Here is a 20,841-nt window from a genome sequence, read left to right on the forward strand (position 1 = left end):
AACAGGTATCGGTGCATCACTGCACGCGGGTCCTGGGAAAGATGGTAGCTTCTTACGAAGCAATTCCCTTCGGCAGGTTCCATGCCAGAATCTTTCAGTGGGACCTGTTGGACAAATGGTCCGGATCGCATCTTCAGATGCATCGCTTAATAACCCTGTCTCCAAGAACCAGGGTGTCTCTACTGTGGTGGCTGCAGAGTGCCCATCTTCTAGAGGGCCGCAGGTTCGGCATACAGGACTGGGTCCTGGTGACCACGGATGCCAGCCTTCGAGGCTGGGGGGCAGTCACACGGGGAAGAAACTTCCAAGGACTATGGTCGAGTCAGGAGACTTCCCTTCACATAAATATTCTGGAACTAAGGGCCATTTACAATGCCCTAAGTCAAGCAAAATCCCTGCTCCTACACCAGCCGGTGCTGATCCAGTCAGACAACATCACGGCAGTCGCCCATGTAAATCGACAGGGTGGCACAAGAAGCAGGATGGCAATGGCAGAAGCCACAAGAATTCTCAGATGGGCGGAGAATCATGTACTAGCACTGTCAGCAGTGTTCATTCCGGGAGTGGACAACTGGGAAGCAGACTTCCTCAGCAGACACGACCTCCACCCGGGAGAGTGGGGACTTCATCCAGAAGTCTTCCAGATGCTGGTAAACCGTTGGGAAAAACCACAGGTGGACATGATGGCGTCCCGCCTCAACAAAAAGTTAAAAAGATATTGCGCCAGGTCAAGGGACCCTCAGGCGATAGCTGTGGACGCTCTAGTGACACCGTGGGTGTACCTGTCGGTTTATATGTTCCCTCCTCTGCCTCTCATACCAAAGGTATTGAGAATAATAAGAAAGCGAGGAGTAAACACAGTTCTCGTGGTTCCGGATTGGCCAAGACGAGCGTGGTACCCGGAACTTCAAGAGATGATCTCAGAGGACCCGTGGCCTCTGCCGCTCAGACAAGACCTGCTACAGCAGGGGCCCTGTCTGTTCCAAGACTTACCGCGGCTGCGTTTGACGGCATGGCGGTTGAACGCCGGATCCTGAAGGAAAAGGGCATTCCGGAGGAAGTCATTCCTACGCTTATTAAAGCCAGGAAAGATGTTACGGCAAATCATTATCACCGCATATGGCGGAAATATGTTGCATGGTGCGAGGCCGAAAAGGCCCCAACAGAGGAATTTCAACTAGGTCGATTTCTGCATTTCCTGCAAGCAGGAGTGAATATGGGCCTAAAACTAGGCTCCATTAAAGTACAGATCTCGGCTCTGTCGATTTTCTTTCAAAAAGAACTAGCTTCAGTACCTGAAGTTCAGACATTTGTGAAAGGAGTGCTGCATATTCAGCCCCCGTTTGTGCCTCCTGTGGCACCTTGGGATCTCAACGTGGTGTTGAGTTTCTTAAAATCACATTGGTTTGAGCCACTAAAAACCGTGGATCTGAAATATCTCACGTGGAAAGTGGTCATGTTATTGGCCTTGGCTTCAGCCAGGCGAGTGTCAGAATTGGCAAGAAAAAAAGCCATTTGTTTCCCCCAGCACCCTGAATCATAACCGTAACCAGATATTAATTCCACATGATAACAGAATTCAGAGATCTTCGTTACACATATTTGCGCAAATGTGTGAATAAGCCCCAAAGCCGCATCAAGGCGTCTCTGTATATTTGGGGTCCCTAGCGCTATATCTAGGTGCATGGTGTGGCACCCCAAAACACCAGCATAAGCCAGAAAGCCCAGCGTGGCATACCAGTGAAAAAACTATAGTGTTAATAAATTAGTATTTAGGAAGCCGAAGCTATAGAGAAAGTGATACAAAATTAAATGCAATTAAAATAGAGAAATAGTGTTTAGAAATTAATAAGTGAAAAGTGTTAATAGAATGTAAAGGTATGCCACACTAAGGCCATCCAGCTCAGCCAGTCCAGAGGCACCACACCTCACACCTCCATTACCCCAATCTGGGTTTAAGATTAACCAGCAAGGAGCCACATGATAATGGCTCCTTACTACAATATGTCTAAGCTAAGAGCTACCTACCGTGGAGCAACCCCATAATGCTCCCTGTGGCATGTCAGGGCCTGCACCTCCTCCTAATGCAGGAACCTCTCTGCCTCTCACAACAAACACATATATTGGTAGATGCTCAATTAGCTTAGTGATATCATTCAGGTGCTCGAAAGGGAGGGGTATTTCTAAGCAAGAAAAAAAGCCATTTGTTTCCCCCAGCACCCTGAATCATAACCGTAACCAGATATAAATTCCACATGATAACACAATTCAGAGATCTTCGTTACACATATTTGAGTGTCAGAATTGGCGGCTTTATCATGTAAAAGCCCTTATCTGATTTTCCATATGGATAGGGCAGAATTGAGGACTCGTCCCCAGTTTCTCCCTAAGTTGGTGTCAGCGATTCACCTGAACCAGCCTATTGTGGTGCCTGCGGCTACTAGGGACTTGGAGGACTCCAGGTTGCTAGACGTGGTCAGGGCCCTGAAAAGATATGTTTCCAGGACGGCTGGAGTCAGAAAATCTGACTCGCTGTTTATCCTGTATGCACCCAACAAGCTGGGTGCTCCTGCTTCTAAGCAGACTATTGCTCGCTGGATTTGTAGTACAATTCAGCTTGCACATTCTGTGGCAGGCCTGCCACAGCCAAAATCTGTAAATGCCCATTCCACAAGGAAGGTGGGCTCATCTTGGGCGGCTGCCCGAGGGGTCTCGGCTTTACAACTTTGCCGAGCAGCTACTTGGTCAGGGGCAAACACGTTTGCAAAATTCTACAAATTTGATACCCTGGCTGAGGAGGACTTGGAGTTCTCTCATTCGGTGCTGCAGAGTCATCCGCACTCTCCCGCCCGTTTGGGAGCTTTGGTATAATCCCCATGGTCCTTACGGAGTTCCCAGCATCCACTAGGACGTCAGAGAAAATAAGAATTTACTCACCGGTAATTCTATTTCTCGTAGTCCGTAGTGGATGCTGGGCGCCCATCCCAAGTGCGGATTGTCTGCAATACTTGTAAATAGTTATTGCTAACTAAAGGGTTATTGTTGAGCCATCTGTTGAGAGGCTCAGTTGTTTTCATACTGTCAAACTGGATATAGTATCACGAGTTGTACGGTGTGATTGGTGTGGCTGGTATGAGTCTTACCCGGGATTCAAAATCCTTCCTTATTATGTCAGCTCGTCCGGGCACAGTGTCCTAACTGAGGCTTGGAGGAGGGTCATAGTGGGAGGAGCCAGTGCACACCAGGTAGTCATAAATCTATCTAGAGTGCCCAGCCTCCTTCGGAGCCCGCTATTCCCCATGGTCCTTACGGAGTTCCCAGCATCCACTACGGACTACGAGAAATAGAATTACCGGTGAGTAAATTCTTCTTATTATTATTATCCTTTTTATGGCACTACAAGGGGTCCACAGCGCCTTACAAAGTACATAAAAAGAAGCAGTTTACAAAACGGAAAGAAGTGACTTACAGTTCTAAATATTGCAGAAGGTGGACAAGCCGTATAAACATACTGCATCAGCAGTCACAATAGCCAAATAAGCTGCAGGGCGGCAGAACTTAATGGGTTGGTGCTGTTGTTGGCAGTCAGGAGGAGAATGGGGGTATAAGTAAGGGAAGGAAAAGCACGTGGTGGAGGAGGGCCCTGCTCAACTAAAAGAAAGGTGTTCCAGCTTTTTGTGCAAAGCATTTGGGACGAAAAGAGATGTGCATGAGGCTGTATTACTTGCCATGGAACTGCTTGTGTTGACACTATGGTGTATTGGAACCTGTCATTGTTTTACTAGTTATCATATATTTCTCTAGCGTCCTTGAGGATGCTGGGACTCCGTAAGGACCATGGGGAATAGACGGGCTCCGCAGGAGATCGGGCACTTTAAGAAAGCTTTGGACTCGGTGTGCACTGGCTCCTCCCTCTATGCCCCTCCTCCAGACCTCCGTTTTACACTGTGCCCAGAGCAAGATGGGTGCACTGCCTAGAAGCATTTTTGTTTGGATTTTTGTTTTTTTTTCTACCTTTTACTACTTTTTCACAGGGAGCACTGCTGGCAACAGGCTCCCTGCATCGAGGGACTGAGGAGAGAGGAGCAGACCTTCTTGTCAAAGATGGGCTCTGCTTCCTCGGCTACTGGACACCATTAGCTCCAGAGGGGGTGAACGCAGGTTCTTACTTGGGCGTCCACCCCCGGAGCCGCGCCGCCGTTCTACTCACAGAGCTAGAAGTACAGAAGTCGTCAGGCGGCAGAAGCCTTCAGCTTCACTGAGGTAACGCACAGCACTGCAGCTGTGCGTCATTGCTCCCATACACCTCACATACTCCGGTCACTGTAAGGGTCCAGGGCGCAGGGGGGGGCGCCCTGGGCAGCAATATAAACCTCTGCATGGCAAAAAGACTATATACATGTACAGGTGGGCTCTGTACATGTATATAAAAGAGCCCCCGCCATATTTTACTAAGTTTGAGCGGGACAGAAGCCCGCCACCGAGGGGGCGGGGCTTCTCCCTCAGCACTCACCAGCGCCATTTTCTCTCCACAGCACTGCTGAGAGGAAGCTCCCCGGACTCTCCCCTGCTTACACACGGTGAAAGGGTGCTTAAAAGAGAGGGGGGGGGAGGCATATAATTGGCGGTTTACATATTATACAGCGCTGCTGGGGAAAAACATTTTGTGTTGGTCTCCAGGGTTATTGCGCTCGGGTGTGTGCTGGCATACTCTCTCTCTGTCTCTCCAAAGGGCCTTGACAGGGATACTGTCTTCAGGAAAGGGGTTCCGTGTGTGTGTGTGTGTGTGTGTGTGTGTGTGTGTGTGTGTGTGTGTGAAGTGTGTCGGTACGCGTGTGTCGACATGTTTGACGAGGAAGGCTCGCTTAATGTGGAGGGGGAGTGCTTGAATGTCAGGTCGCTGTCGGCAACGCCGACACCGGAATGGGTGGATATGCTGAATGTCTTGAATGCAAATGTCAATCTATTGCATAAAAGATTAGACAAGGCAGAAGCTAGGGATCAGTCAGGTAGCCAGTCCATGCCTATCCCTGGGGCGCCAGGTCCTTCGGGGTCTCAGAAGCGCACCATATCCCAGATCGATGACACAGATACTGACTCTAGTGTCGACTATGAAGATGCAAAATTACAGCCGAAGGTGGCTAAGGGTATACGGTACATGATTATTGCCATTAAAGAGGTTTTGCATATTACTGAGGAACCCCCTGTCCCTGACACGAGGGTACACATGTATAAAGGGAAAAAGCCTGAAGTCACTTTTCCATCCTCATTTGAATTAAGTGACTTGTGCGAAAAGGCTTGGAATCTCCGGATAGGAGACCACAAGTTCCCAAAAGGATTCTCATGGCGTATCCTTTTCCACAAACTGATAGGATACGCTGGGAATCTTCGCCAAAAGTTGACAAGGCGCTGACACGTTTGTCCAAAAAGGTGGCACTGCCTTCTCAGGATACGGCTTCCCTCAAGGAACCTGCTGATCGCAGGCAGGAAATTACCTTAAAGCACATTTACAATCATTCCGGTACTATTGCTCGACCGGCTATGGCGTCGGCCTGGGTTTGTAGTGCGGTTGTGGCATGGGCAGATTCCTTATCTACGGAAATTGACACCTTAGATAGGGACGCCATTCAAATGACCATAGAGCATATCAGAGATGCTACCTTGTATATGAGAGATGCTTAGAGAGACATTTGTTTATTAAGCTCCAGAATAAATGCTATGTCTATTTCTGCTAGGCGGCTCTTGTGGACCCGACAGTGGACGGGAGATGCCGATTCAAAGCAGCATATGGAGTCCTTGCCTTACAAAGGGGTGGAGTTGTTTGGAGACGGCCTCTACGGCTACGGCTGGTAAGTCAAATTTCTTACCTTATGTCCCCCCGCAGCATACAAAAAGGCACCTCATTATCAAATGCAGTCCTTTCGTTCCAATAAAAACAAGAAGGTACGTGGATCATCCTTTGTTCCCAGAGGGAAAGGCAGGGGAAAAAAGCTGCACACAGCTAGTTCCCAAGAGCAGAAGTCCTCCCCTGCGTCTGCAAAGTCCACCGCATGATGCTGGGGCTTTCCGAGGGGAGGCAGATCTGGTGGGGGCTCGTCTTCGGTTTTTCAGCCACGTCTGGGTTCACTCGCAGGTGGATCCCTGGGCATTAGAGATTGTTTCTCAGGGATGCAGGCTGGAATTCGAAGACTTGCCTCCTCGCCGATTTTTCAAATCGGCTCTGCCGGCTTCCCCGTCAGAGAGGGAGCTAGTGTTGGCGGCAATCCAAAAATTGTATATTCAACAGGTGATTGTCACAGTTCCTCATCTCCAGCAAGGAGAGGGATATTACTCAACCCTGTTTGTGGTCCCGAAACCGGACGGTTCGGTCAGACCCATTTTAAACCTGAAATCTCTGAACCTGTACTTGAAGAGGTTCAAGTTCAAAATGGAATCACTCAGGGCGGTCATCGCCAGCCTGGAGGGGGGGGATTGGATGGTGTCCCTGGACATAAAGGATGCTTACCTTCTTGTTCCGATATTCCCCCCGCATCAGGCGTTCCTGAGATTTGCAGTGCAGGACTGTCACTACCAATTTCAGACGTTGCCGTTGGGGCTTTCCACGGCCCCGAGAATTTTCACCAAGGTAATGGCGGAAATGATGGTGCTCCTGCGCAGGCAGGGGGTCACAATTATCCCATACTTGGACGATCTCCTCATAAAGGCGAGATCTCGGGAGAGGTTGCTGGACAGCGTGTCTCTGTCCATGAAGACGTTGCAGATACACGGCTGGATTCTCAATACACCGAAGTCCCAGCTAGTCCCTACACCGCGTCTTACCTTTTTGGGGCTGATTCTAGACACAGACCAGAAAAAGGTTTTTCTTCCGATCGAAAAGGTTCAGGAACTCATAGCCATGGTCAGGAACCTATTAAAACCAAAAAAGGTTTCAGTGCATCATTGCACGCGGGTCCTGGGGAAGATGGTGGCTTCCTACGAGGGCATTCCTTTCGGCAGATTCCATGCGAGGACTTTTCAATGGGACCTCTTGGACAAGTGGTCCGGGTCCCATTTACAAATGCATCAAAGGATCACCCTGTCTCCCAGGACCAGGGTATCTCTCCTGTGGTGGCTGAACAGTGCTCACCTACTAGAAGGTCGCAGGTTCGGCATTCAGGACTGGGTCCTGGTGACCACGGACGCAAGCCTCCGAGGCTGGGGAGCAGTGACACTGGGAAGAAATTTCCAAGGTCTCTGGTCAAGCCTAGAGTCTTGTCTCCACATCAACGTCCTGGAGTTGAGGGCCATATACAACGCCCTGCGTCAAGTGGAGGAATTGCTTCGGAGAAAACCGGTTCTGATTCAGTCAGACAATGTCACGGCAGTGGCTCATATAAACCGCCAAGGCGGAACAAGGACCAGAATGGCCATGGCAGAAGCGACCAGGATTCTACGCTGGGCGGAAGGCCATGTAAGCGCGCTGTCAGCGGTGTTCATCCCGGGGGTGGACAACTGGGAGGCGGACTTCCTCAGCAGGCACGACCTGCATCCGGGAGAGTGGGGACTTCATCAAGAAGTCTTCGCACATATCACGGATCGTTGAGGACTGCCTCAAATCGACAGGATGGCATCCCGTCTCAACAAACAGCTAAAGCGGTATTGCGCTAGGTCAAGGGACCCTCAGGCGGTAGCGGTAGACGCTCTGGTGACACCTTGGGTGTTCAGATCGGTCTATGTGTTTCCTCCTCTTCCTCTCATACCCAAGGTGTTGAGAATAATACGAAGAAGCAGGGTCAGAACAATTCTCATTGTTCCGGATTGGCCACGGAGGACTTGGTATCCGGAGCTGCAAGAGTTGCTCGCAGGGGATCCGTGGCCTCTTCCTCTAAGGCAGGACCTGCTGCGGCAGGGGCCCTGTCTGTTCCAAGACTTACCGCGGCTGCGTTTGACGGCATGGCGGTTGAACGCCGGATCCTAGCGGAAAAAGGGTTTCCGGATGAAGTCATTCCTACCCTGATCAAGGCTAGGAAAGATGTGACATTAAAACATTATCACCGTATATGGCGGAAATATGTTTCTTGGTGTGAGGCCAGAGCTGCTCCTACGGAGGAGTTCCATTTGGGCCGTCTACTTCACTTCCTTCAAACAGGAGTGACTTTGGGCCTAAAATTAGGGTCCATAAAGGTCCAGATTTCGTCCTTATCCATTTTCTTTCAAAGAGAATTGGCCTCTATTCCTGAAGTACAGACCTTTGTGAAGGGAGTGCTGCATATTCTGCCTCCCTTTGTGCCTCCGGTGGCGCCTTGGGATCTTAACGTGGTGTTACGTTTCCTCAAGTCACCTTGGTTTGAACCACTCAAAACTGTGGAGTTGAAATACCTCACGTGGAAAGTGGTCATGTTGTTGGCGTTAGCTTCGGCAAGACGTGTTTCCGAATTGGCGGCTTTATCACATAAAAGCCCATACCTGGTTTTTCACGTGGATAGGGCAGAGTTGAGGACTCGCCCTCACTTTCTGCCAAAAGTGGTCTCATCTTTTCATGTGAACCAACCTATTGTCTTGCCTGTGGCTACACGGGACTTGGAGGATTCCGAGTCCCTGGAGGTAGTCAGGGCTTTGAAGATTTATGTGACCAGAACGGCTAGAATCAGGATGACTGAAGCTTTGTTAGTTCTGTATGCGGCCAACAAGGTTGGCGCTCCTGCTTCAAAGCAGACTATTGCTCGCTGGATCTGTAACACGATTCAGCAGGCGCATTCTACGGCAGGATTGCCGTTACCGAAATCGGTTAAGGCCCACTCCACTAGGAAAGTGGGCTCTTCTTGGGCGGCTGCCCGAGGGGTCTTGGCATTACAGTTGTGCCGAGCAGCTACTTGGTCGGGGACAAACACCTTTGCAAAGTTCTATAAGTTTGATACCCTGGCTGAGGAGGACCTCCTGTTTGCTCAATCGGTGCTGCAGAGTCATCCGCCCTCTCCCGCCCGTTTGGGAGCTTTGGTATAATCCCCATGGTCCTTACGGAGTCCCAAGCATCCTCAAGGACGCTAGAGAAAATAAAATTTAACTTACCGGTAAATCTATTTCTCGTAGTCCGTAGAGGATGCTGGGCGCCCGTCCCATGTGCGGACTTCTTCTGCAAGACTTGTATATAGTTATTGCTTACATAAGGGTTATGTTATAGTTTTTCGGTGGAACCGTGGCTATGTTGTTGTTCATACTGTTAACTGGGTAAGTTTATCACAAGTTATACGGTGTGATTGGTGTGGCTGGTATGGATCTCGCCCTTAGATTTACAAAAATCCTTCCTCGTACTGTCCATCTCCTCTGGGCACAGTTTCCCTAACTGAGGTCTGGAGGAGGGGCATAGAGGGAGGAGCCAGTGCACACCCAGAGTCCAAAGCTTTCTTAAAGTGCCCTATCTCCTGCGGAGCCCGTCTATTCCCCATGGTCCTTACGGAGTCCCAGCATCCTCTACGGACTACGAGAAATAGATTTACCGGTAAGTAAAATCTTATTTTTATAGTTTATGCTCAAGTTAGTCTGCTGCGTTATTAAAAACAAATAATCGCTAGAACAGATCACTAGAGCAGTGTCTCATATATTGTAAGAAGACATTATTAATGACCTTATTCATGTCACCGTTCTAAAAAAACTGTCTTCTCTGTCTCTTATAGCAGTCGCCACTAGAGGGCAGACGTGCAGATACAGCATGATAGTACTAATTTCACTATACTCCTGTGTATATTTCTCCAAATATTGTTATAAGCAGTATGTGATAATGATGCATAAGGAGCAAAAGAATGGCATGTAGTTCTCATATGACTATAAAACTGCTATGTATTAATATAATAATTTTTTTTTTAGTTGGATGAGCTGCAGCTCTGCAAAAATTGCTTCTATTTATCAAACGCGCGGCCTGACAATTGGTTCTGCTATCCCTGTGTATGTATTTTAATGATCCTATATAATGTTTGAATTTATTGAAGATTTTGCATCAGTATTCATAGAGAGAAATGTAGCAGAATGTGTTTTAGAGAATCTTTGTGCATCAGTGCACCATGGGGCTAATTCAGATGTGGCTGGAGTCGCTGTCACTGCTGTTTACATAGAAACAGCAGCTATAGCTCTAATATGGTAATGCAGCAGGAGGTGCGTCCTAGGACCCATGGGGTCGCGCAAGCCAGCTCCTGCAGCTGTTACCTAGAGGCCAGGAAATTTCCGTCTTCTTACAGCGATGGAGAAACAGAGGCCATCGCTGACCCCAAACAGCATAAGACTGTCAATCACTGTGATGCGGATCTGTGCCCGTTGGCACAGGACCAGTTTGCGCATGCACAGAGTGGAGCCTGCACATATGCGCAGTACCGATAATTGGTACTTTACTGTATGTAACGCTACTCCAGCCACGTCTGATTGACCCCCATATCATTTGTTGAGTGATTTTGTTTTCTTCTTTATTACTAAATAGAATGTATCATCTACTATAGATATGAAAAACCCCATTCAGAGCTAACCTTAGCACAGTCACCGCATTGTTCAATTGCGACCATAGAACTATAAGTATGGAGTGTGTACGTTCTCGCCATGTTTGTATGGATTTCCTCCAGGGGCTCTTACAGTCTACCCATTTGTGTGTGGCTCAGAATTTAAACTCCACCACTGGTGCAGGGACTTTTATGAATGATTAAACATTCTCTCTAAAGTGGTTGTGTGCTATATAGGCACTATATAAATAAAGCATAATACATTTTCACTGAACTCCTTTGCTATTGCTATTGTCCTTAGAATTTGAGCATGAAGGAGACATTTCTCTGTTTTTGGATTCTTCCATTTACTTTTTTACTGACTTAAACTGGATTTAGTAATTAGTTCATCTGAGGCCTTTTACATCTGTTAATTCAGACAGAATGTAAGTGGGAATCCAGAACTAGACAAGTCTCCCTGATGAGATAGGTCATGTTTATCAGCAACAGTGACTTCACTACTCTCCAAATGTATAGCTATGTCAGGGTCTAACCATTTTTCATCACTTATACGCTCACTGTGCTCATATGAAACTTTCTTTGATCATGTCAAACTTTTTAATTTGGTGTTACTTCCAATACAGGCTTCTGGCTAGTGCCAAATGATCACATGACAAATGCGTGTCACAGAATCTTTTTCGTATTCAAACTGCTATTCCATGTTACGTAGTGGAGCTGGTGTTTCTTCACGCACAGGTCCTGACTTGTGTCTGTGCAAGCAATGATGTGTATGTCCTAATACTTTCACTGATTGTTGGAACAACACTGATACTCAGTTCTTCTTAATTGGAAGTATAATTGTAGATTTTCACTTGTTACAGATCCCTAACCATGAGCTTGTTTGGGCCAAGATGAAAGGTTTTGGCTTCTGGCCTGCAAAAATCATGCAAAAAGATGACACTCAAGTTGATGTTCGTTTCTTTGGCCATCATCACCAGAGGTACTGAAGGGGGATCAAAAGATTGATTAATGTTGCTTTAAAATAAAAAACTGATTCAAATAAATTATATAAAATGGAAGACAATTGAAGGAGTAAATGAAAAGTTCAGACATTACCTTATTACAGACTGATAAAGCCTTGCCCTTATTATTAGGACAGAGCCATAATGATATTATTCAGGGCAAAAAGCAGAGACTGTAGTAATTTAAGTTACCACAGTCTAACATTACTGGTCCTGCCAGTATGAATCCACCAACCCGGTTTGTTTCTACAATACAAGCATGTAATCACTTGTGACAGCCACCATCGTCCGACATGGGATGTTGCTAGCGTCCCAAGGGAGCCCGCATGTCATGGGTACACCCAAGACGATGTACCCGATATATCTTTCCGATCCGCGTTAGAATGATATATCGTCTAGTGTGTGCCCGGCTTTCAAAAAGCATCCAATCTAACGGGACAGCCTGCTCCAGAGACTGAGAGCATGATGGATTATTAAGTACCAACAGACCAGCTATTTCATTTATGTTCTTAAACTCTGTAATACACACTTTAAAAACATTTCTGAATGTCAAATACTGACTTCACGTTTTAAATTAGTAATTACCTGCATGATTTATTATCTGCAATTCTTCATTTCTCCTTCATCCAATAGGGGACACTGGAGGCTTAAGACCGTGGGGTATAGATGGTGGTAGATGGCACTTTAAAAATGTAGAAGTGTGACTGGCTCCTCCCCCTCTATGCCCCCCATTTAGACCAGTTTTAGAAATGTGCCCAAGGGAGCCGGTTCTCTCCCTGGGCTGCTCCAGAGTTTTTCTTCTTTTCTTCTTAATGTTTTGCAAACAATAGGATCCTTTGAAATGAGGACAGACAGGCAACTTACTGCCCCTGCCTATCTGCACTGAGGGCGCTACCAGGGGAGGATCCTGTCACTGCTGACCAAATCTACATCCAGAGTCCCCGGCTGCAGGGACCTCAGTCCCTTGGGTGTACCCAACGGAGCTGCGTGCGGCTACCGTTAGTGTCTCCTTAGCCAAGTACCGACACTGGTCAGCATGGCAGCACTGGTGAGTATACCACAGTGCTCTGCTTAGCAGAGTGACTGGGTGACATTTGCCGGCACGCAGCAGCCCATCTCATTACGGGGGGGGGGGGGGGGGGAATGCTACTTAGGAACAGCCTGGTACTGCGGCACACTCAGCAACAGTGGCGCTATGGTCCACGCGCCGGAGCATTTTTAAAAAGAGGCACCATGGCGGGGGGGGGGGGAGGTGGAGCTTAACTCTGTACAGCTTCGAGTTCCCGGCGGCCAGTGCGCCTCAGTCAGCGCACAGCTTAAAGGCGGAGCTCTGCTCCATGCAGCCCAATAGCTCTCTCCATGTGGAAGCGACCATATTACAACGCTGGTGGGTGAAGCGGCTGTACCGGAGGTCCTGGAGGCGTGAGTGCTGGAGGCATAGATTGAGAGAGTACAGGGCACACATGTACCTTCTCTGATCACACAGAATGGGTTAATACTTTTGCGTCTGCGCAGTTATATATAACAGAGTTATTGTAGGGCAGTTGTGGCTCTTCCTCCTTCCCTATTGCCTACACACACACACACTCTCTCTCTTTTCTCTAGTACTTTTCTTGTTTTCTATCTGTGTTTGTTTTATACACAAAAACTCAGTATGACAGTAAAAAGTAATTCAAGTTCAAGATGGAATCTCTTCATTCAGTTACGTTATTGCTGGATTGGACGTTGGAGAATTTATGGTGTCCATAGATATCAAAGGTGCCTATCTCCACATTCCGATCTGGCCACCTCACCAGCAATACAGATGGGCATGAACAGCTAATTAGTACCCTAATAGAACATACTGTACAGAGATGCTAAGGACGGTGATTTGGCATCCAGGAACTTAGGACGGAGCTTTTATCTCTCTCCATTATACATAAAAAGATTAAACTGGGGGCGTGGCCTGGAGGCTGATCAGGCAGGCTGTGCTTTTTATGAGCTCCCAGGGACCTGGGAGTTTTTTCAACTTAACACAGCCTCCCCACGCTTGTTGCTTGCTTTAAAAGCCCTGTCCTGCTCCATTTATTAGTTGAGATAGCAGTGAGTTGGGCTGCGGAGTCGGGGAGCCGGTTTCCTGGCTCCCGCAGATTGCGGCCTACTCACTGCCCTAAAGCCGGGGCCTCGATTTGTGACCGTCCCGCCGCCGCGTGGAGAGTTCCCCGGGACACCTTACCGTGGATCCTGGACCTTGCCCTTGCCTTGGGCTTGCTCTGGCCGGAGCTGCAGTGTCCAGAGAGCGGAGGGGGCGACTCGGGACCCATCTGGAGCCGAGCCGGGAGCTCCGGAGTCACAGCGGCGGCCATCGCGCCGGCCTGCCTGAGGTGACCGCTCTCCCCCTCTTCCCCCCCCTCACGATATCCGTGCAGACGTGCGCACCGCGCTGCTGCGGGCGCACCGACGGCTCAGCCGTGGCCCTCCCTGACTGAGTGCAGCAGTGCTCTGGGGGTGCGCCCCCTGTGCTCCTAGGGGCTCTCACTGCTCCCACCCCGCATGTCCGCTTCCCGCCCCCTGTGGCGAATACTGTCAGGCCGGGGGTCTTTTAGCTACGGCCCTTGGGCCATTTCATACACTATAAACTCCCCCTCCGGGCACTGATTAGGCCCCACTTGGGTCTATACAGGCCAGATTTACGGGAGTCCTTTTGTCTTGCTCCGTGCTGGGCCAGACGACCTCCCAGGGTCACACTACAGACCCCTCCCCCCCCGGGTGAGATATGCTTAGGCAGCTGACTCTTGCATCCGACTCCCGGAACCCTTCCCGTTCCTAGAGTCCCCCTGCCTTCCTGGTTTCTCCTCTTTGCTGACTGGCGCTCCGTCCCCCCCCCCCCCCCCCACCCCACCCCAGCTCTTTCTGTGGCTCTGCCCTCAGCTGCCAACGTTATTGCTCCGCACTGACATGCACTGCCCTGAGCTCTTGTTCTCTACTATTCTACCCTGGGCCACCTGATGGCCATCTGAGACCAGGCCACGGGGAGTGACTGCTCCCCAGGAGCTATGCTGTTGTTTGTGATAGGTGTTTTTCATAGTGTCAAAAAGTCCTTGAAAAAGTTGCATGCAAGCAACGAAACGCGTTGGTGGGACTTGCTTGATAGTGTGTTTGCCTAAACCTTGGAAGGATTGGACCTGGACCAAGCCCCCGCAATTGATTTTTCAACAACTTGGACCCTTAAAAGAACTTATATTGCACCGTGGAGGAGTCACATCTACCACCCTCTGAGGAACAGCAATTTGCGGACGCAGCTTCGCCTAATTACCTCAAGGGACGCTGGTGGTAACTATAACTCACGGATAGGACATAGGGTCCTCCTATTCAAGGGGACTATCATAGGAACAGGTTCTATATTACCGACCTTCTACAAGGACTTTTTGACACTATGAAAAACACCTATCATGATTGATATTTGGAAACCATGTGAAAGTTGTCAGATATATATATACTTGATCCAATTACTATAGATCACCTTTTAACATACGTTTTATTAAAACAAGGATTTTATACGCTACTTGTTTTTGCTTATGTGACCATTTAAGCGCTGCATTTTTTCTGTTTTATCTACTGTTCAGGGGTCTGACCAACCCCTTCCTATACAGCTGCTGTGGGGAACCACCCATCTAGCGCCTGGGTACAGTTAATACCTTCGGGTATTGCTTTTTTATTTCTCATGCTGTTGTTTGTATCTTGCTGATCCTGACACATCTTGAGCTACTTGCAAACATCCTCCTCGCTGTCCCACCCGGAATATGAGACGTACCTCGAAATCCTCTAGGCGGAGCAACAACAACCAACCTCGAAAAGCCACAAGGTCTCAAGCGTACCTGAGGCCCTTCCTTCATCCCACGACCTCCCCACAGATGGAGAACCGCTCCTCCCCCCGCCCCCCAACCTCTCCCTCTGCTTCCTCGATTTCAAATCCGGCTGATGATATGGCTGACCCTGCGTCAATAGGCGGTCGCGAGTTCCGGGAAATCCTGACCTTCATGAGGTCCCTTCCTACTAAGCAAGACCTTCAAGACACTATTAGGAATGAGCTCGCCTCCATCAAAAGCGACATTTCACACCTGGCTGATCGCGTGGTGACTCTGGAAGAAGACCAAGAGGCTAGCGCTTCCTGTGTGTCCTTGCTGAGGGACTCTGTCCTTGCTCAATCCAAGGAAATCCGGGCTTTGCAGTCCAGAATGACGAATATGGACAACAGGGGCAGGCGGAACAACATCCACGTCCGTGGCCTCCCGGAGGAGGTCCCCCAATCTGGGCTAGTGGACGCTCTGACCAAGATATTTAACGGGCTCTTGAATAAGGATTCGCATAACGTTATCACTTTTGACAAAGCCCTTCGGCCGAGAGGCCTCTCCACCGACCGACCTCGTGACGTAATTTGCCGGCTCCATTACTTCGCCCAGAAAGAGGAAATTATGTCCAAAGCTAGGCAATTAGATGGTATTGACTTTAATGGTTGTGCTATAAGCCTCTATCAAGACCTTTCTTGGTACACACTCCAGCAGCGGAAATCCTTGAAGCCTCTAACGGACAAGCTACGGAAACGCCAGCTACGTTACCGTTGGGGTTTCCCTTTTAACCTCCAAGCCTGTTCCTCTGGGAAATGGTACACCCTATCTTCCCACGCTGACCTCATCCCGTTCTGCTCCTCACTAGGTCTACCGCCATTGTCCATTCCGGATTGGGAGTTTCCTCTTCCTGATGTTCCTCTCCCTAAGCGAGCTTCTAGCTCGCAACCATGGCATGAGGTTCGGGGCGCCAAGAAAAGATCCCAGTCAACTACATCTCCCTCCAAGACCGATTTGCTGTAAAGGACCCTTCTGACTGATATTGTCGTTCCTGCTCTTTTTTCCTCCTACAGAAACTCTTGCTGATAACGCAATGTTGGAGGGTTTATTTTTCTTTCTCGAAGGGTTCTCACACATGTTCAGTGTTAACTCCTAGTTGCCTATGGAGGTTATTGATAACTGGTTAATATGCTTGCTCATGTTGGCCGGTGGGGGGGGAGGGCTGTGGACTTGTCTGCTGCCCTTATCCCCCACTGGCCACTTTTCTTAATGTAGGATTTTTTCCTCTCCTTGTATTTTCTTTGTGTCAGTTTTACACATGTTTTCTCTAACGTCCTTGAGGATGCTGGGACTCCGCAGGAGATAGGGCACTTTAAGAAAGCTTTGGACTCTGGGTGTGCACTGGCTCCTCCCTCTATGCCCCTCCTCCAGACCTCAGTTTTACACTGTGCCCAGAGCAGGATGGGTGCACTGCAGAGAGCTCTCCTGAGTTCTCTGCCTAAAAGCATTTTTTTCTCTACTTTTTCACAGGGAGCACTGCTGGCAACAGGCTCCCTACATCGAGGGACTGAGGAGAGAGGAGCAGACCTTCTTGTCTAAGATAGGCTCTGCTACCTCGGCTACTGGACACCATTAGCTCCAGAGGGGGTGAACGCAGGTTCTTACTGGGCGTCCACCCCCGGAGCCGCGCCGCCGTTCTCCTCACAGAGCTAGAAGAACAGAAGACAGAAGTTGTCAGGCGGCAGAAGCCTTCAGCTTCACGGAGCTAACGCACAGCACTGCAGCTGTGCGTCATTGCTCCCATACACCTTACACACTCCGGTCACTGTAAGGGTGCAGGGCGCAGGGGGGGGCGCCCTGGGCAGAAATATAAACACCTCTTATGGCAAAAGACAATATACATGTACAGGTGGGCACTGTACATGTATATAAAAGAGCCCCCGCTATATTTTTGTAAGTTTGAGCGGGACAGAAGCCCGCCACCGAGGGGGCGGGGCTTCTCCCTCAGCACTCACCAGCGCCATTTTCTCTCCACAGCACCGCTGAGAGGAAGCTCCCCGGACTCTACCCTGTTTACACACGGTGAAGGGGTGTTTAAAAGAGAGGGGGGGGCACATAATTTGCTGATAACATATTATACAGCGCTGCTGGGGAAAAACATTTTGTGTTGGTCTCCAGGATCATTGTGCTGGGGTGTGTGCTGGCATACTCTCTCTCTGTCTCTCCAAAGGGCCTTGACAGGGATACTGTCTTCAGGAAAGGGGTTCCCTGTGTGTGTGAAGTGTGTCGGTACGCGTGTGTCGACATGTTTGACGAGGAAGGCTCGCTTAATGTGGGGGAGTGCTTGAATGTCATGTCGCCGTCGGCAATGCCGACACCAGAATGGGTGGATATGCTGAATGTCTTGAATGCAAATGTTAATCTATTGCATAAAAGGTTAGACAAGGCAGAAGCTAGGGATCAGTCATGTAGCCAGTCCATGCCTGTCCCTGTGGCGCCAGGCCCTTCGGGGTCTCAGAAGCGCACCATATCCCAGATCGATGACACAGATACCGACACAGATACTGACTCTAGTGTCGACTAGGAAGATGCAAAATTACAGCCGAAGGTGGCAAAAGTTATTCGGTACGTGATTATTGCCATTAAAGAGGTTTTACATATTACTGAAGAACCCCCGGTCCCTGACACGAGGGTACACATGTATAAAGGGAAAAAGCCTGAAGTCACCTTTCCATCCTCATTTGAACTAAGTGAATTGTGCGAAAAGGCTTGGGAATCTCCGGATAGGAGACCACAAGTTCCCAAAGGGATTCTTATGGCGTATCCTTTTCCACAAACTGATAGGATACGCTGTGAATCTTCGCCTAAAGTAGACAAGGCGCTGACACGCTTGTCCAAAAAGGTGGCACTGCCTTCTCAGGATACGGCTTCCCTCAAGGAACCTGCTGACCGCAGGCAGGAAATTACCTTGAAGCATATTTACACTCATTCAGGTACTATTGCTAGACCGGCTATGGCGTCGGCCTGGGTTTGTAGTGCGGTTGTGGCATGGGCAGATTCCTTATCTACGGAGATTGACACCTTGATGCTATTCAAATGACCATAGAGCATATCAGAGATGCTGCCTTGTATATGAGAGATGCTCAGAGAGACATTTGTTTATTAAGCTCCAGAATAAATGCTATGTCTATTTCTGCTAGGCGGCTCTTGTGGACCCGACAGTGGACGGGAGATGCCGATTCAAAGCGGCATATGGAGTCCTTACCTTACAAAGGGGAGAAGTTGTTGGGAGACGGCCTCTCGGACCTTGTCTCTACGGCTACGGCTGGTAAGTCGAATTTCTTACCTTATGTCCCCCCGCAGCATACAAAAAAGGCACCTCATTATCAAATGCAGTCCTTTCGTTCCAATAAAAACAAAAATGTACGGGGATCGTCCTTTGTTGCCAGAGGGAAAGGTAGGGGAAAGAAGCTGCACACAGCTAGTTCCCAAGAGCAAAAGTCCTCCCCTGCCTCTGCAAAGTCCACCGCATGACGCTGGGGCTTCCCGGGGGGAGGCAGATCTAGTGGGGGCTCGTCTTCGGTTTTTCAGCCACGTCTGGGTTCACTCGCAGGTAGATCCCTGGGCATTAGAGATTGTCTCTCAGGGATACAGGCTGGAATTCGAAGACTTGCCTCCTCGCCGGTTTTTCAAATCGGCTCTGCCGGCTTCCCCGTCAGAGAGGGAGCTAGTGTTGGCGGCAATCCAAAAATTGTATATTCAACAGGTGATTGTCACAGTTCCTCATCTCCAGCAAGGAGAGGGATATTACTCGACCCTGTTTGTGGTTCCGAAACCGGACGGTTCGGTCAGACCCATTTTAAACCTAAAATCTCTGAACCTGTACTTGAAGAGGTTCAAGTTCAAGATGGAATCACTCAGGGCGGTCATCGCCAGCCTGGAAGGGGGGGATTGGATGGTGTCCCTGGACATAAAGGATGCATACCTCCATGTTCCGATATTCCCTCCTCATCAGGCGTTCCTGAGATTTGCAGTGCAGGACTGTCACTACCAATTTCAGACGTTGCCGTTTGGGCTTTCCACGGCCCCGAGGATTTTCACCAAGGTAATGGCGGAAATGATGGTGCTCCTGCGCAGGCAGGGGGTCACAATTATCCCATACTTGGACGATCTCCTCATAAAGGCGAGATCTCGGGAGAAGTTGCTGGACAGTGTGTCTCTGTCCATGAAGACGTTGCAGATACACGGCTGGATTCTCAATATACCGAAGTCCCAGCTAGTCCCTACAACGCGTCTGACCTTTTTGGGCCTGATTCTAGACACAGACCAGAAAAAGGTTTTTCTTCCGATCGAAAAGGTTCAGGAGCTTATAGCCATGGTCAGGAACCTCTTAAAACCAAAAAAGGTTTCAGTGCATCATTGCACGCGGGTCCTGGGGAAGATGGTGGCTTCATACGAGGCCATCCCTTTCGGCAGGTTCCATGCGAAGACCTTTCAATGGGACCTCTTGGACAAGTGGTCCGGGTCCCATTTACGAATGCATCAAATGATCACCCTGTCTCCAAAGGATCTCCCAGGACCAGGGTATCTCTCCTGTGGTGGCTGAACAGTGCTCACCTGCTAGAGGGTCGCAGGTTCGGCATTCAGGACTGGGTCCTGGTGACCACGGACGCAAGCCTCCGAGGCTGGGGAGCAGTAACACTGGCAAGAAATTTCCAAGGTCTCTGGTCAAACCTAGAGACTTGTCTCCACATCAACGTCCTGGAGTTGAGGGCCATATACAACGCCCTGTGTCAAGCAGAGGAATTGCTTCGGAGAAAACCGGTTCTGATTCAGTCGGACATCGTCACGGCAGTGGCTCATATAAACCGGCAAGGCGGAACAAGGAGCAGAGTGGCCATGGCAAAAGCGACCAGGATTCTACGCTGGGCGGAAGGCCATGTAAGCGCACTATCACAACTGGGAGGCGGACTTCCTCAGCAGGCACGACCTGCATCCAGGAGAGTGGGGACTTCATCAAGAAGTCTTCGCACAGATCACGGATCGATGGGGACTGCCTCAAATCGACATGATGGCATCCCGTCTCAACAAAAAGCTAAAGCGGTATTGCACCAGGTCAAGGGACCCTCAGGCGGTAGCGGTAGACGCTCTGGTGACACCTTGGGTGTTCAAATCGGTCTATGTGTTTCCTCCTCTTCCTCTCATACCCAAAGTGTTGAGAATAATAAGAATGAGCAGGGTCAGAACAATCCTCATTTTTCCAGATTGGCCACGGAGGACTTGGTATCCGGAGCTGCAAGAGTTGCTCACAGAAGATCCGTGGCCTCTTCCTCTAAGGCAGGACCTGCTGCGGCAGGGGCCCTGTCTGTTCCAAGACTTACCGCGGCTGCGTTTGACGGCATGGCGGTTGAACGCCGGATCCTAGCGGAAAAAGGAATTCCGGAGAAAGTCATTCCTACCCTGATCAAGGCTAGGAAAGACGTGACGTTAAAACATTATCACCGTATATGGCGGAAATATGTTTCTTGGTGTGAGGCCAGAGCTGCTCCT

General features: G+C 49.3%; 1 protein-coding gene across 1 annotated transcript in view; it reads left to right on the top strand.

The window, feature by feature from the left end:
• ZMYND11 (zinc finger MYND-type containing 11) overlaps nucleotides 1-20,841 on the top strand; it is a 282,804-nt gene that overhangs the window by 159,484 nt on the left and 102,479 nt on the right. The window contains exons 10-11 of the mRNA XM_063921925.1: nucleotides 9,844-9,921; nucleotides 11,324-11,442. Coding sequence (XP_063777995.1) covers nucleotides 9,844-9,921; nucleotides 11,324-11,442 — 197 coding nt within the window. The remainder of the gene's footprint in view (nucleotides 1-9,843; nucleotides 9,922-11,323; nucleotides 11,443-20,841) is intronic.

Source organism: Pseudophryne corroboree, chromosome 5, assembly GCF_028390025.1.
Source record: "Pseudophryne corroboree isolate aPseCor3 chromosome 5, aPseCor3.hap2, whole genome shotgun sequence".
NCBI lineage: Eukaryota > Metazoa > Chordata > Amphibia > Anura > Myobatrachidae > Pseudophryne > Pseudophryne corroboree.